The 17843-nt window shown below is 39.0% G+C and overlaps 1 protein-coding gene across 1 annotated transcript; it reads left to right on the top strand.

Annotated features, from left to right (window-relative positions):
- The first annotated feature begins 16541 nt into the window (after positions 1-16541).
- LOC104238735 (uncharacterized) lies at positions 16542-17128 on the top strand. Its single transcript, XM_070161986.1, has 2 exons — positions 16542-16754; positions 16931-17128. Exons 1-2 carry the CDS (start codon positions 16542-16544, stop codon positions 17126-17128), a joined length of 411 nt encoding a protein of 136 aa, XP_070018087.1.
- The last annotated feature ends 715 nt before the right edge of the window (positions 17129-17843 follow it).

Below are 17843 nucleotides of genomic sequence, written 5' to 3' on the forward strand. Positions count from 1 at the left end.
CCTGATATGTTATTTTGAGTACTAGTCCTTATGTTAGTGTTTTAAGACATCTATTAGCTTTATTTTATGTTCTTCAATTTGCTTGCGCATGCTGTGTCTTTTTTCAGAATGCTTTTATATGAAAAATTAAAGAAAAATATGTTTTTTGATTTTAAAAATAAATTGAGTTGACTACGGTCAATATTTTATGTAAATGGCCCCGGATCGGTATTTTGACGATTCTGGTGGGTTTGTATCATAATTTTGGACTTGTGCGTATGCCTGAAATTGAATTCGGAAGTCCCTAACTTGATTTGATTTGTTTTGCCAAAAACTAGAAACTTGAATGTTTAAAGATTTTCTATATTTGACCGTAGGATGACTATATGGCTACCAGGTTCAAATTTTTATTTCGAGACTTGTTATAGGTTCATTTTATTATTTAAAATTTATCTGTAAATTTTGGTGCAAAACTGGGTTGATTTAGCAAGGTTCAGACGCTCGGTTGTGAATTTGGAAGTTTTGAGTGTCTTTGAAAAATTCATGCACTTTGATGTCAGATTGGTATATTTTGGTATTTTGATCACGCGAACGAGTTTCCTGATGTTATTATACTTGCGTGCATGTTTGGTTTGGAGTCCGAAGGACTCGAGTGAGTTTCGAATAGGCTATAGACAATTTTGAACTTGAAAGATTGTTGATTTCACCTAATTGTTGATTTCTGGTGCATTGTGCTTCGCGATCACGAATGGAAAATGGGGTTGTGCTGAGTTTCTTCGTCGCGGATGTGGAGACATGGTCGCGAACGCAAAGCAATAGAGGGATTATCTTTCACGAACACGACTATACTCATGCGAAACCGAAGGGATATGAGATTCTAGGGGAAGGTGGTCCAGTACTTTATGCGAACACGAGCCCAAGTTTGCTAATGCGAAGGCCAGGGGGTGAGTTGTAACGATCCGGCTGGTCCTTTTAAGCATTAATGCCTCAATCCCCTATTAAGTGCTTTCCCCGTGTTTATTTCTGCTATTGTGAGTTGTCGGAAGGGTTTATTTGAAGTTTCAGAGAGTTTTGGGACACTTAGTCCCTAAATAAGAGCTTTAGTTTTGGAAATTTGACCGTAGTCGGAACAGTGTGAAGATGGCCTCTGAATGGAATTTTGATGGTTCTGTTAGCTCCGTTGGGTGATTTTAGGTTTAGGAGCGTGTTCGGATTACGTTTTGGAGGTCTGTAGCTAATTTAAGTTTGAAATGCCGAAAGTTGAATTTTTGAAGTTTCCGATTCGATAGTGAGAATTTTATCCGAGGGTCGGGATGGAATTCTGGAAGTTGGAATAGCTCTGTAGTGTTCAATGTGACATGTGTGCAAAATTTCAGGTCTTTCGAACGAGGTTTGATAGACTTTTTGATCGAAAGCGTAAATTGAGAGCTTTGGAGTTCTTAGGCTTGAATCCGTGGTTGATTCGTCGTTTCGATGTTGTTTTAGCTGTTTCAAGGATTGGTACATGTTTGGACAATGGTATATGACTTGTCTGTATTTTTGGTTGAGGTCCCGGGGGCCTCGGGATGATTTCGGGAAGTTGGAAAGTTAGAGTTTGCAGCTGAAGTTCTTTGGGTTGTTGTCATAACCGCATCTGAGGTTGAGAGGCCGCAGATGCGACTCCAGTAGGTGCGGAATTAAGCCGTAGAAGTGGCCAACTGAGGAAAAGTAGGGAACCGCAAAAGCGAGTGATGTACCGCACCTGCGTGACCACAGATGTGGATTTTGGGTCGCAGGTGCGGCGAAGGGGTTTTAAGTGTAATTCATAGGAGCGGTCCCCTTGATCGCAGATGCAGATTTGCTGGGCAGAAAATCAGAGTTTCGAGGGTTTAGTTTCAAAAAGTGAGAAATTGATTTGGGAGCTCTGGATTGGCAATTTTGAGAGGGATTCTCACCTGAGTGTTTTGGGTAAGCAATTCTTACTCAATTTTGATTGGTTTCCACAAATCTATGCTTAAATTCATCCTTTAAATTCGAATCTGGGGTGGAAAATTGGAGAAAAGTTGGAAAGGTTCTTAGGCCAAATAATTGAGTTTGGATCACGATTTTGATGTCAGATTGGGATAATGTTTTATATAAATGAACTCGTGAGAGTATGAGGATTCTAAAAATATAAATTTTACCCGATATCGAGATGTGGGCCCGAGGGGCATTTTGATCATTTTATCTAATTTCGCGTATTAGCTTAGAATTTCTTTGTAGAATCAGTTACTTGAAGTGTTATTTATATTATGCAATTTAATTGAATAGATTTAGGCCATTTGGAGCGAGTACTCGTGGCAAGAGCGTGGTTTCGGGTTGACTTTGAGACGGTTCGAGATAAGTGGCTTGACTAACCTTGTGTGGGAGACCGGAGACCTTCCCCTTAGGATTGGTATTACTGATAGTTGAAATGCCTTATACGTGAGGTGACGAGTGCTTACTTGTGCTAATTGTGGAAAATCCGCTTTTCATTAAGTAATTACTAGTATATTTCTTTTCCTGTTTATATTACTTGCAATTTAAGCATGTTGTTAGCTTAGGAAAGCATGTCTAATTGACTTAATTGCCTTACTTGCTCAAACTACCTTATTTGGATTACGTGCAGCATGCTAGGTTAGAAATACCTGTTTTACCTCGGTATGGAACTTGAATTGAACTGTGTACTCTTTCTGTTGTTGTTGTGTGTTTACTTTGGGACTACGGGACGGTATCCCAGGAGATCCCCCCTGTATGTTTACTTTGGGACTACGGAACGGTATTCCGGGAGATCCCCCTGCACATTTACATTGGAACTACGGAACCATACCTGGTAGATTCCCCATGTACTGAGTATTTATATTTGGGACAACGGATCGGTATTCCGGGAGATCCCCTCGCATTATGAGTTGGACTACGGGACGGTATCCCTGGAGTACACTGGATAGTTACATTTGGGACTACAAGACGTATCCTAGGAGATCCCCGGTCATTATCTTTGCGTTGAGCTATATTTATTTCTGTGTTTACTTGACTTTGTGGAAGTTGTTGTTATCCTTTATATCATGTGTTAGTTTCATTGGTGTACTTATTTATACCATTTTGTTCTGCACTCTTAAACCTTATATTTTATTTAACTTAGTTGGTCCCTAACCTTCCTCGTCACTACCTGACCGAGGTTAGGCTTGGCACTTACTTAGTACCACTGTGGTGTACTCATGCCCTTTCTGCGCATGTTTTTCATGTGCAGATCCAGGTACCTCCACTCAGACTTATCACGCTTGAGACGATGTGATCGTAGAGACTCCGAGGTATATCTGTCGCGTCTAGAGACCGAAGAGTCCCTTTCTACTCTCCCTTTTGTATTAGCCCTTCTGTATTTTTGTTTCTTGTTAGATATTCTGGAGTTAGATGCTTGTAGACATTCAAAGTCTTGTGATCATGAGATTCAGGGTTTTGGGAAATATTATTAGTTTTCGATAGTTGTTATTGTGTATGTCGAGCAGCATTTTAAATACTGTTTCATTTCACTATTTCGGTTTTTAAATTATTTCTTCCGCAATTGTTGTTTATATTCCGTATTCTTAGGCTTACCTAGTCGTAGTGACTAAGTGCCATCATGATGGTTCACGAAGGGCGAACCGGGATCATGACATGAGTCCATCTTGAACTCGAAGAGTATCTCGTGAACACGAAGTCCAATTGGGCCGTTGCGCTTCGCGAACACGAAGAACACACGACACGAGTTATTCAAAACTTTAAAAATCTGGATACTTGTCATTTTTCGCCATTTTCAAGTTTGAGCTCGGCCTAGAGGCGATTTTGAAGAGGTTTTTCATTCCACTTTATTGGTTAGTAGATTTTAACTTGTTTCCTTACATTTCCATAAACACCCATTGATTTTTAACTTTTAAAATGCTTTTTCATGGTAGAAATTAGGGATTTAGGTAAAAATTGAGAATTTTGAGAAATTGGGATTTAGACCTCAAATTGAGGTTGGATTTCGAAAATAATTACAAAGCCGAGCTCGGTGATGAATGGGTAATTGGATTTTGGTCTGAATCTCCCATTTTGACCAAGCGGGACTGGGGTTGACTTTTGTTGACTTTTTCCAAAATCATTAAAAATTGAATATTGTTCACTCATGGGTAGTTTTTAAAGTTTATCGTGAATTATATTTGGCTATATTTTATTGGTTTGAAGGTTAATTCTAGAGAAAAGTCGTGGTTATTCTTTGATTTGGATCTAAGCGAGGTAAATATTATGGTTAACCTTGACTTGAGGGATTAGGACTTGTTGGTATATTTTCTATGTGTTTTATATATGGCGATAACGTATATATGAGGTGACGAGTATCTATGCGTTGTCATTGGATTAAAGCATATGGATGAAAATTGTTTCTTGGTAATAATTGGTTCCATTGATTATGTTTTCCATGCTTAGGTTATATTATTACTTCTTTTAATTATTCGTTTTGTATTTATTGTTTATTTCAAAGATGTTGGATATTTGAAAGTTGAGTTTGATATCATGGCACTATAATTGAAGTGAAATTGTTTCCCCACCATGTTTTATTATTCGGATTTGTATTGTTGCTTGGTGAGGAAGAGAGAAAATCACGAAGGGTGTTGCCGTGCTTTATTTATATTAATTATCATATATTGAGAGATTTGGGTGTAAAAGTACAAAGAGTGATGTCATGTTATTTTATTTATTATATTACATGGTGAGGACGAGAATAAAAGCATGAAAGGTGATGTTGTGTCATTTTCATATCATTGCTTTAATTGATTTCGGATTGGTGATTTACTTGGTTATGTTGTTTCTTATTTTGGAATATGTCGTTAGGTGATTTCTTACTTGTTGTTTTTATGATATCTCTCCTTTCACATGCCCCCTCCCAGTTAATTATTATATCTGTTTGTAACACTCCGTAAATTCGGCTTAGGTGTGGACGTGTTAAATGAGTAGTAATTTTATATTTTAAACATGTGAAGTTCTAACGAGATGAGTATGAGTGGAAATAGTTGTTTTAGAATCAATACGGAGAGTGAGGTGCATAAGATTCGATAAAATCGACTAAGTTTACGAAAGGTTTGTCTTCTAGCATGATTTACTTAAAAGCTATTAGGCATTTTGGAAAACGTAAAACATAAAAGTTGTAGCCCTTTGAAATACTTTTCCAAAGATATATTTTGGAGCACTAAAGGATCTCTATCAAAAATGTTATGTGCGTTTTACTTGAAATTATGCAGTATGCGGGCCTAGGTGCACGCCCATCTGGCCCCGCACGCGACCGCGCACTTGTAGCCATGCTACTGCCCTTGTTGCATGTTCAGGTGTGCATTTGGGCCTTCAGGTGCGTGGGAGCGCACCCAGGGGGGTATTTTAAAAGCCTACTTCGCCCCCCACCCCCACCGCACCCAAAACACAAAAACTTGCTCTAAAAAGGGAAGCTCTCAAGAACCTAACCTTTTCCAAGGTCCCTCCACCATCTATGGTGAGTTATAACGGTGATTCTAAGTTAATTTTAATTCTCCAACACCTTGTTAACATGGGTAAACACTTCAAATCATTAAATATTCGATTGGGACATCTTTATTGAAAAAAAAAAACTCTAAAATTTGAATTCAAGAGGATTGAATGTCAAAAAGGTAATAGCTTCACCCTCTACTTGATTATAGTATTAGATTAATGATTATAGACTCTAGTTCCTGAGATATGACTTGACGGGTTTGAAAGAAAAGCATGAACGATTATATGTTTGGGTTGTTGATTATTGGTTAAGAGTGTTGTTTATCTTATGGTGATGAAGAATAATGTTGGTAATAATAATTTGAGATTTAGAATTATCTAGGAGCAAGAGAATGGGTTGTTGTATGTATAAACACCCTTAATAAGGGCTATGAAGCTTTATACCCACCAAGTATTTGATAAATGCCTAAATGACCAAAATATGAGTATTATTGCTAATATAGAATCCCTTTGACTTGTATTGCTATAGATTAAAGTTGAAAGGTTTGACAAACATTGTATTACACTCAAGAGCAGGAAGTTAAGGTATATGAGGCTAACTCTCTACATTTGGGAATGTTTATGATTCTCTCTACGTCTCATTCTTATGACTATTATGAATTTCCTCATAAAGTAATTATGCCTCAGTTTGATGAATAGTTGCAGAACTTCTATTCTTTAGATGATATGGTTTCATAATTCATTCAATATTCCATGAGTAAGTTATGGCAGATCTTATATTATGAATATATGTCCCCGTCTAGTCCTATTCAGCATTCCAGTATCATGTAACCTAGTATGGTTCAGTATTTCAGTATCATGTATTGCAGTATGATTCTAAGTTCCTTATTTTAAATCTTGAATGTTGAACACCTGTATTTGGTCCTGAGGCCGCAGTTTATACTTTATGCATTTTTAGGCATGAGGTCGCAGTTTATTCTTTATGCATCTTTGGGCCTGAGGACGCAGTTACTTATACGTATACATGGGCCTGAGACTGCAATTTGTGCACATATATATTGGGTCTGAGGCTGTAGTTTCTTTATTAGATAAACAGGTGATTCATCATTCAGAAGAGGGAGTATTTATATCCTTACTTCCTTTATTCAGTTTAGTTTATCAGTTATCAATTCTGAGTTATCAGTTATTAGTTTCAATTTTAGTATTTACAGTTCTTTCTTTCAGTTGTTTTGCATACCAGTATAATTCAAATGTACTGACATCCCTTTTTCCCGGGGCCTGTATCTCGTGATGCAGGTAACGATTTACAGGTTGACGATTTTGCTTTTTAGGACATCTCGTATCAGCTATTGGTGAGCCCCAGTCTTTCGGGGCATTATCCCTCTTTTTCAGTCTTTATTATATTTCAGTTATTAAGGTATGCCGGGGACCTTGTTCTGGTAAATAGTTATCATTCCAGCATTCTTTGGAGGCTTCGTAGACTATAGTCCAGTCAGTCAAATGTTAGCAGGCTTTTATGTTTATCCTTGTCGGGTACTCGTTTATACTTGTAGACTTTTCAGTACTTTCTGCATTTTTGGTATTTCAGTTAGAATCTTTAGTAGATCAGCATGTTTCATGTTTATATTCAGCTTACAGTTATACCACATGTTAATCCAGCCATCCAGTTGGTTTACTCGGTCACATGCAATTAGACACCGAGCGCCGTGTTATGCTGTAACGACCCGGCCGACCATTTTAAGAATTAATGCCCTGATCCCTTATTAACTGCTTTTCCCGAGTTTGTTTCTGCTATTTAAACTCGCCGGGATGTTTGGTTTTGAGTTTCGGAGTGTTTTTGGACTCATAGTCCCTAAATGAGAGCTTAAGCTTTAGAATTTGGACCATAGTCGGAGCAGTGTGAAGACAGCCTTGGAATGGAATTCGGTCAGTTCTGTTAGCTCCGTTGGATGATTTCGGGCTTAGGGGTGTGTTCAGATTGTGTTTTGGAGGTCCATAGCTTATTTAGTCTTGAAATGCCAAAAGTTGAATTTTTGAAGTTTCTGGTTTGATAGTGAGATTTTTATATCGGGGTCAGAATGGAATTCTGGAAGTTGGAGTAGCTCCATAGTGTTGAATGTGACGTGTTTGCAAAATTTCAGGTCATTTGCATGAGGTTTGATAGACTTTTTGTTCGAAAGCGTAATTTGAGAGTTTTGGAGTTCTTAGGCTTGAATCCGATGTTAAATTTGTGTATTGTTGTTGTTTTAAGCGTTCCGAAGATTGTAACAAGTTTGAATGATGTTTTCGGATTGGTTGGCATGTTTGGTTGATGTCCCGGGGGCCTCGGGTGTGTTTCGGATGCTCAACAGGTCATTTTTGGACTTAGGCATGCAGCAGATTGGCTGGTTTTTCTGTTGCAGACTTTTGGCCTTTGCATTCGCGAAGGGTAGATCGCGTTCGTGAAGGCTAGCTGGGGGAAATATCGCGAACACGAGGAGAGGAGCGCGTTCGCGAAGAGGAAAGGAGGAGCAGTTGGGGACCCCATAAAATTTCTCTACGCATTCGTGAGTATTGGGTCGCGTTCGCGAAGGTCCTGGAGCTGAAGCTTTGCATTCCTGAGTGGACCCTCGCATTCCCGAAAGGGGTAGTTGGACAGCGGGATTTTTGTGCATCGCATTCGCAATAGTAGTCTCGCGTTCGCGAAACGCGTCTGGGCAGAATATAAAATTTCAATGTCGAGGGTTTAGCCATTTTTGTGAAAACTAAAGCTTGGGAGCTCGGATTTGAGCGAGGTTTTGAGGGATTTTCAGAGATATCGATTGGGTAATGATTCTTAACTCTTTTTGCTTATAACCCATTAATCTAAACATGAATTCATCATCTAATTTCGGATTTGGAGTGAGAAATTGGGAAAAATTTGGAGAAAGTTCTTAGACCTAAATTTCAAGTTTTGATTGGGAATTTGACATTTGATTTGGATAATTTTGGCATGGTTATACCTGTGAGAGTGTGAGGATTCTGAAAATGTAAATTTTACCCGATTTCGAGACATTGGCCCGGAGGGCATTTTGGTCATTTTACCTAATTTCGCGTATTAGCTTAGACTTTATTTGTGGAATCAGTTATTTGAAGTTATATTTACATTATGCAATTGAATTGAATAGATTTGGGTCATTTGGAGTCGAGTACTCATGGCAAGAACGCGATCTCGGGTTGATTTTGAGTCGGTTCGAGGTAAGTGGTTTGCCTAACCTTGTGTGGGGGAAACTCCACTTAGGATTTGGTATTATTGATATTTGAAATGCCTTGCACGTGAGGTGACGAGTGCGTACTTGTGGTAATTATTCAAAATACAATTTTCTTTAAGTAATTTTAATTGTGTTTCTTTTTCTTGTTTATACTACTTGCAATTTAAGCCTACTGTTAGTTTAGGGAAGCGTGTGTAATTGACTTAATTACTTTACTTGCTCAAACTGCTTTATTTGAATTTTTGTGTAGCATGCTAGGTTAGAAATACATGTTTTACCTTGGTATGGAATTTGAATTAAATTGTGCATTCTTCGTGTTGTTGTGTGTTTACTTTGGAATTACGGGACGGTATCCGGATAAATCCCCCCTGCATGTTTACTTTGGGACTACGGATTTGTATTCCGGTAGATCCCCTTGCATATTTATATTGGAACTATGGGACTGCACCTGGTAGATTCCCCAGTACTGGGTATTTACATTTGGGGACTATAGATCGGGATTCCGGTAGATCCCCAACGCACTATGAGTTGGACTACGGGAAGATACCCGGGAGATCCATTGGATATTTATATTTGGGGGCTACAGGACGGTATCCTGGTAGATCCCCGGTTGTTATCTTTGTGTTGAGTTGTACTCCTTTTCGTGATTATTTTGTCTCTGTTATAGATGTTTTTGTTCTTTCTATTCTATGTTATTTCTTACTGTTGCACTTAATTATACTGTCTTATCCCATACTGTCATAGCTTATATTTTATTTAATCTCAGTAGGGCCCTGACTTTCCTCGTCAGTACCCGATCGAGGTTAGGCTTGCCACTTACTAAGTACCGTTGTTGTGTACTCATGCCCTTTCTGCGCATGTTTTTCATGTTCAGATCCAGGTACTTCCACTCAGTTTTATCATCCTTGAGGCGAAGCATTTTGTAGGGACTTCAAGGTATATTTGCCGCATCTGCAGACCGAGGAGTCCCTTTCTATTTTATATACTAGTACAACCCTTCTGTATTTTCCTTTTGATAGACATTCCTGGAGTTAGAGCTTTTTATGTATCTCTTAGCTTGTGATTCATGGGGTTCCAGATTTTGGGAGTGTTAGGTTGAGATCCTTGTACTGTTATATGCCAGGCAGCATCTTAAACATTGTTTTATTTTGTTATCTCGATTTTTAATTATTTTCTTTCCGCAAATTGTTTCTTTTTCGCATTTGTTAGGCTTACCTAGTCGTAGAGACTAGGTGCCATCACGATAGTTCACGGAGGGCGAACTGGGGTCATGACATACGCCCATGCCATGGCTCGGGGGGGTGATAAAGTTTGGTATCAGGATCTAGGTTCAAGAGTCTTAGAGAGCCTATGGAGCTGTGTCTAGTGGGGTCACTTTTATGTGTGTGTGCGTGTCACACGTATAAACAGTTGACCACCAAGACATCTAGGATTGTTTCATTTTTTTCATACTCTAGATCATGTTGTTAGAGTTATGCTATCAGGAATCCTTCTAACTCGTGTGAATTGTATAGTTTAGAAAAATGCCTGCAAAAAGGAAGTACACCAAGAGGGCCTCAGCTACTAGCCAGGGGGCCTACGGCTAATGCTGCTCAAGAGGAGGATACTCTGGCCCAGGGAGTTGCATCGGGCTTAGTGCCTAGTGCTTCAGACATGGATCTCAGGGGAGATATTCAGTTGCTCACCCAGATTGTTACTACTCATGATCAAAGGCGGGGAACAAGTGTTGTTAAGGAGACGAGTACTTCCAGGTCCAGGGAATTCCTCAATATGAAACCTCCGGTTTTCATATGGTCCAAAAAGGATGAAGATACACAAAACTTCATTGATGACGTTCAGAAGATATTTCGAGTGGTGCATGTTACAGACACTGAGGCAGAAGAGCTTGCTGCGTACCAGCTGAAAGATGTTTCTAACACTTGGTATGAAACATGAGAAGAGTCTCGAGGGGAGGATGCGGCTCCTGTGACTTTGAAGGAGTTAGCAAATACGTTTCTTGAGCATTTTCTACCCATTTAGGTTTTGGAATCTAAGGCTTTAGAATTTGAGAGACTCAAACAGAATGAGATGAATGTGAATGAGTACTATCTCAAGTTCGCCTCTCTTGCCAAGTATGCTCCGAAAATGGTACGTGATATATGGGCCCAAGTTAGGCAGTTTGTGTTGGGGCTTTCAGATGACTTATTTGTTGATGCTAATATAGCTGCTCAGAACAATAACATGACTATTACTAAGATAGTTGCCTTTGTTCATGTCACGCCCCGAGCCTGGGGGCGAGACCGGCACCCAATGCCTCACTTATCTGTGCATACCACTCTCGACTAAGAGACTCTAAACATGTAATATCATACTTTGGCCATGGGACACATTGCAAGATAATGTGCAATGCAAAATATAAAGCTGAATAGAGACTAACGCTGACTAAACGTCAACATAAAGCTAGGCCGGCAAGGCCATCATAATTACTACAACTGACAAGCCAACAAAATATATGTACAGGGCCTACAGTCCAACATATTGTACTAACTAATAGGCTATATCTACAAGTCTCTACTGAAAGATGTACTATGATCGGAACAGGGCCCCGACCTACCCATAACCTATCTACATATATACATAATATACACACCACACTGCTAGACCCGGCAACTCCGAAAGAAGTGGAGCTTACCGATAAAGCTGAGCTCGGGCAACACCTACTGAGGAGGTCTACCCGTCTGTTTGTCTGAACCTACATGCATGAAATGCAGCGCCCCCAGAATGGGATGTCAGTACGAAATAATGTACTGAGTATGTAAGGCAATATACTGAAGCTGAAATTGAACTAATAATATAATAACTGAAACCAACTGGGAGTCAAGAAAATCTGAAGATATGATTATCTGTTGATACTAATTCAACTCTCTTAATATAGTGAGTAAAATAGTTGTCCGGCCCTATAAGGCTCGGTATACATTTATATCTTCTCTACCATAGTAGGCTCGTTCATAAGTGCTCGTCCATACTAGGATCTGTATCTCGACCAACTGAACTCGCTCATAAGCGCTCGGCTACAGTAGGCTCCTTATATATATAACTGATCTACCGTAGTAGCCTCGCTCATATGCGCTCGGCCATACTAGGCTTTGTATCTCGACCAACTGGGCTCGCTCATAAGCGCTTGGCCATAGTAGGCTTGGTATATAATTTACCATCTGATCAAAGGTTGCCCAATAGAGGCCTGCCCATCGATTATAGCTCAATCGTAATGAAAATACTTTTAATACTGTATATATGTAAACTCTCTGCTCTTTTGACCGGAAGAAGGAAATACTCAACTGAATATGCAGTCTCGATAAGGAAAATATGGTATCTTACAAAACTAGGAAAATATATGTAATTTGCGAGACTAGCAAAATATACGTAAATTCCGGGATACGAATTTTTCTTTATGTATCGTTATCAAACTTGTGTAATTATGGTGTCATGCTAAAATGAAGGAAAAGCTTAGCCTTAACATACATGTTCCCGAAATTATTTGAACGAACCTGCTTCTGCGAAATATGGACGAAATTCACATTTGGACAAACTTGAAATTTCGGATGAATTAATCTACTTTTAACGTTTTGAACAAAATGTTGGCTTAAGGATTGAATTGTTGAAGGCTTGAAATTGAACGAAAAATGGCTCTGCTCTTTCACGTTTTTGGTTTTAAAAACCAAGGAATGCAAGTGTTTGTTTGATTTTTAATCAAGGGAAAATGTTTCTGATTCTTTCAAGTTTTGGAAGGAAACATTTTATTTTGAATTCCTTTGATTCATTTTCAAGAATCGGAAAAGTGACTCATTCCAAAGTGACTCTTTTTAAATTCCAGTCTTTACACGTTAGTCTTTTAAAACAAGCCTTTAAAGTCTCATTTTTATGAGTCATAAAATTAACTTTACATGTTACAAGCATATATGACTATGAGTCATATGCTTGGATGTGGCATACTGCTACATGGGGAGTAGGGGTGGGTTATTTAATTGATTTTTTATTCACTTATTAGTTAACCGGGTAATATCCCGTTACCCAATAATTAACCAATTACCCGCATAATTTAAAAATTATCACATACCTTATACACCTTTCTAACATGGGCATGTAGTACCTTGCATGTCACTAGTCCATAAATACCGGGTATTTTAGCTCGGGCCGTATTTTACCCCAATATGCCAAACTTGGACGAAAATTCATTTTGTTTGACTTGCTTCCCCTTTCACCTTTACGAATTTATTCATCACTTGTGAAATAGTATAATCCTTATAATCTCCAAATAATCTTTTACTTGGACTGATGTCAATTACCTTACAACAAATTCAACGTACAATACTATAGGGTGCAACATCGTCATAACTTAATACTGCAAAGCATAACATCACCGTAATGTAATATTGTTATGTGCAACAATATCGTAACGTAATACTGCGAAGTGTAACATCACCGTAGTGTAATACTGCAGGATGCAATATCATCATAATATACTACTGTAGAGGGTAACATCATCGTAATATATTACTGCAGAGCATAACATCGACGTAACACTGCGGGGCATAACAGTTCAAGGGAATGAATACAAGTTGAAGGAAGAAGAGAGGCTACAGAGAGAATGGGGAAGGGAATTCAACAAAAGAGCTAAGTTTGTAGGGAATTTCAGCCGTGGGGGATTTCAAAGAGGTAGTAATCGCCAGTTCTTCTAGAAACCAAAATCAGGACCAACTCCATCTTCAGCTAGTGCACCGGCTCAGAGGTCCAAGTTTAACAAGAAAAACTAGAATTTCAGAGCAGCAAGCTCACAATCACAGGCTAGTGTGGGCTACAGAGTCCTTGAGTACCCTGCTTGCAACACGTGTGGTAAGAAGCACCCAGGGGTATGTCGTTCGGACACAAATAGTTGCTTTGGGTGCAGTCAGCAGGGCCAATTCCTGAGGGATTGTCCATCATCAAGGAGAATAATGGAGGCAATATATTTCAGTCCACTAATTCAACAGCTTCTCAGAACTCCCAGGCCCAATAAGGGCGTGGTGTAGTAAAGTCCAGTAATACGACCGGGGGGGGCGAAAACGCTTGTATATGCTAGTAGGTCGTCAGGATACAGAGGCTCGTGGAGATATTGTAAGAGGTATGCTAACAGTCTTCACCTTTGATGTTTATGCTCTTATGGATGTGGGATCCACCCTAATCTTATGTAACCCTATATATTGCTAAGAAATTCAGGATAGAACCAGAAAAGTTGTGTGAACCCTTTGAAGTATCCGCTCTAGTTGGAGAATCGGTTATAGCTAGACGTATTTATAAGGGATGTCCAGTCAAAGTGTATCATCGTCTTACCATAGCAGGCTTAATAGAATTGGAGATGGTAGACTTCGATGTAATCATAGGCATGGTTAGAGTCCTATTATGCCACAGTGGGTTATAGAACCAAAATAGTTAGTTTCAAATTTCCCGGTGAACCAGTCTTAGAATGGAAGGGTGATGCAGTAGCACCTAGGGGTAGGTTTATTTCCTACCTTAAAGTGAGAAAGATGATTTCTAAAGGATATATATATCACCTGATTCGAGTTAGGGATGCAGATGCTCATATTCCCAATCTCCAATCGGTACTAATTATAAATGAATTCCCAAAAGTGTTTCCTAAAGATTCTCTCGGAGTTCCTCCCGATAGAGAGATTGAATTTGGAATTGATCTATTTCCCACCACTAATTCGATATCTATTCTGCCTTATAGAAGGGCTCTAGTAGAGTTGAAAGAGCTAAAAGTCCAGTTGAAAGATCTATATAAGGGATTTATACAGCCAAATGTCTCACCTTGGGGTGCACCTGTCTTGTTTATACGAAAGAAGGATGGGTCTTTATGCATATACATTGACTATTGTTAGTTGAATGAAGTCACCAACAAGAACAAGTACCCTCTTCCTAAAATAGATGATTTATTTGATCAACTTTAGGGTGCCTAGTGTTATTCCAAGATTGACCTCAAATCAGGGTACCATCAGTTGAAGGTTAAGGAAGTTGATATTCCTAAAACAGCTTTCAGGACTCGTTATGGGCATTTTGAATTTTTGGTAATGTCATTTGGTTTAACAAATGCACTAACGGCTTTCAGGGACCTTATGAATAGGGTCTTCAAGCCTTATCTTGATTTGTTCATTATTGTGTTTATTGATGACATCTTGATTTATTCTTGTAGACACTACAGGATCACAAGCTATATGCAAAATTATCTAAGTGTGAATTTTGGTTGAAATCAGTAGCATTTTTGGGCAATGTCATCTCAGGCGAAGGCGTGAAGGTGGATTTTCAGAAAATAGAGGCAGTGAAGAATTGGCCTAGACCCACCTCAGTACTCGATATAAGAAGTTTCTTGGGTCTAGCAGGCTATTACAGGTGTTTCGTAGAGGTATTTTCCTCTATCTCGTCCCCTTTGTCTAGACTAACTTAAAAGAAAGTCAAGTTTCAGTTGTTGGATGCTTGCAAGAAGAGTTTTGAGGAGTTGAAGATGAGGTTGACTTCAGCTCTAGTCTTGACACTATCGGAAGGAACCAAAGGGTTCGTTGTTTATTGTGATGCTTCAGGGGTTGGTCTTGAGTGCGTGTTAATGCAGCACGGTAAAGTCATAGCATAAGCATCGAGACAACTCAAGGATTACGAGAAGAATTGTTCGACTCACGATCCTAAGTTAGCAGCCGTGGTATTTGTGCTAAAGATCTGGTGCCATTATTTGTATGGGGTGCATGTTGATATTTTCACATATCACAAAAGTCTACAGTACATCTTCAGGCAAAGAGAATTGAATCTTCGTCAGAGAAGATGGCTCAAATTGCTCAAGGATTATGATGTCGATATCCTCTACCATCCCAAGAAAGCAAATGTTGTAGCTGATGCTCTCAACCGGCATTCTATGGGAAGCTTAGCTCATGCTGAAGTAGACAAGTGAACTATGACAAAGGAAGTCCACCGCTTAGCAAGTCTAAGAGTTCTGTTTTTGGACTCCAAAAGTGGTGACGTTGTTCTTCAAAATAGGGTTGAATCCTCCTTAGTAGCCAAAGTGAAGAAAAATCAATTCAGTGATCCCTACTTATTGCAGCTGAAGGAGAGGATTCACAAACACAAGACTATGGCTTTTGAACAAGGGGGAGATGAAGGTACTTTGAGGTATAGAGTCAAACTATGCGTTCCAGTCATAGATGGGCTCAGGGAGCGGATTATGTCAGAACCCACAATTTCAGGTATTCTATTCACCCAGGTTCCACAAAGATGTATCATGATCTTAAGGAGATTTATTGGTGGAACGACATAAAAAAGAACGTAGCAGATTCTATGGCTAAGTGTCCAAATTATCAACATGTGAAAGCCGAACACCAGAGGCCTAGTGGTTTGGCTCAGAGTATAGAAATTCCCGTTTGGAAATAGAGATGATAAACATTAAACTCATAACAGGTTTACCTCCCTCGCTTCATAAGCATGGTTCGATTTGGGTGATTGTAGACCGACTTACCAAGTCAGCTCACGTTTTACCAGTGAAGACTACAGATTCAGCAGAGGATTGCCAAGTTGTATATCCAGGAAATTGTCCGATTGCATGGGAATCATTTGTCCATCATCTCAGATTGTGGTACTCAGTTCATATCGAACTTTTGGAAATCCTTTCAGAAAGGATTGAGCACAAGGGTGAACCTCGGCACGGCTCTTTATCCTTAAACAGATGGCCAGGCAGAGCGCAACATTCAGACTTTTGAGGATATGTTGAGGGTGTGTGCTATCGATTTTAAAGATTATTGGGATGATCATATACCCCTCATTGAGTTTGCTTATAATAATAGCTACCACTCTAGTATCACGATGGCACCATACAAAGCTATGTATGGGCGAAGGTATAGATCACCAATTGGTAGGTTCGAAGTTGGCGATTCAGATTTGTTAGGACTTGATTTGGTCTATCAGGCTATAGAGAAAGTCAACATGATTCAAGAGCATTTGAAGACGGCTAAGAGTCGCCAAAAGTCCTATTTGGACGTGCGGTGTAGGGACTTAGAGTTCCAAGTTGATGATTGGGTATTTCTAAAAGTTTTGCCTATAAGAGGCGTTATGAGACTTGGGAAAAGGGGAAGCTTAGTCCCTGATATTGGGTCATATAGAATCATGCGAAGGATTGGGCAGGTGGCTTATGATTTAGAATTGCCACAAGAATTACTATTGTACACCTAATGTTTCATGTGTCTATGTTGAAGAAATTCATTGGAGACCCGTCACTTGTGGTTCCTACGGAGATTATAGGGGTTAAAGATAGCCTGGCTTACGAAGAAATTCCAGAGGCTATTCTTGATCGTCAAATCTGCAAGTTCAAAACTAAGGAAATTGCTTTAGTGAAAGTGCTTTGGAGGAATAGAAAGGTTGAAAAGCTACGTGGGAAGCCTAAGAGAACATGAAGTCCAGATATCCCCATCTGTTTGAAGAGAAAACATAAAATGTAGAAGGTAATTAACCTTTCCATTAGACCTTATATTATAATCTACATGTCTTTCAGTATTTAATCGGCTCAGTATTCAGTCAATTCAGTTGTCATTCAGTTCAGTATCTCATCAGTTCAGTAATTATGTATTCGTTCAGTCTAGTATACATAGGTTCATGATAGTTTAGTATTCACATGTTTCCATCAGACCTGTTTACGGTCCAGAGTTAGTCATTGTTACAGTCAAGACAATCATTCGGGGACGATTGATCCCAAGGGGGAAATAATGTAATACTCCATAAATTCGGCTTAGATGTGGACATGTTAAATGAGTAGTAATGTTATATTTTAGACATGTGAAGTTTTATCGGGGTGAGTATGGGTGGAAATAGTTGAATTAGAATCAAGACAGAGAGTGAGCTGAATAAGATTCGATAAAATCGACTAAGTTTTTTATTAGACTCCCTATTTTCGTACATGAAAATACGCCATAAATAAATTAATTAATAAGAGCTCGGAAGTGATATATTGCGTCCCGCATTTTTGTACATTGATGTTTCGTCATAAGTTAATCAACGTAAGCACGATAATGAGATTATTTTGGAATTATAAGTATTATTCTATTTCAAACAAGGAATAAGTAAATTCATGAAGGTGAAAGGGTAAGCAAATAAAAAAAATGAATTTCGCCA

The sequence above is a fragment of the Nicotiana sylvestris genome, chromosome 11, assembly GCF_000393655.2.
Source record: "Nicotiana sylvestris chromosome 11, ASM39365v2, whole genome shotgun sequence".
NCBI lineage: Eukaryota > Viridiplantae > Streptophyta > Magnoliopsida > Solanales > Solanaceae > Nicotiana > Nicotiana sylvestris.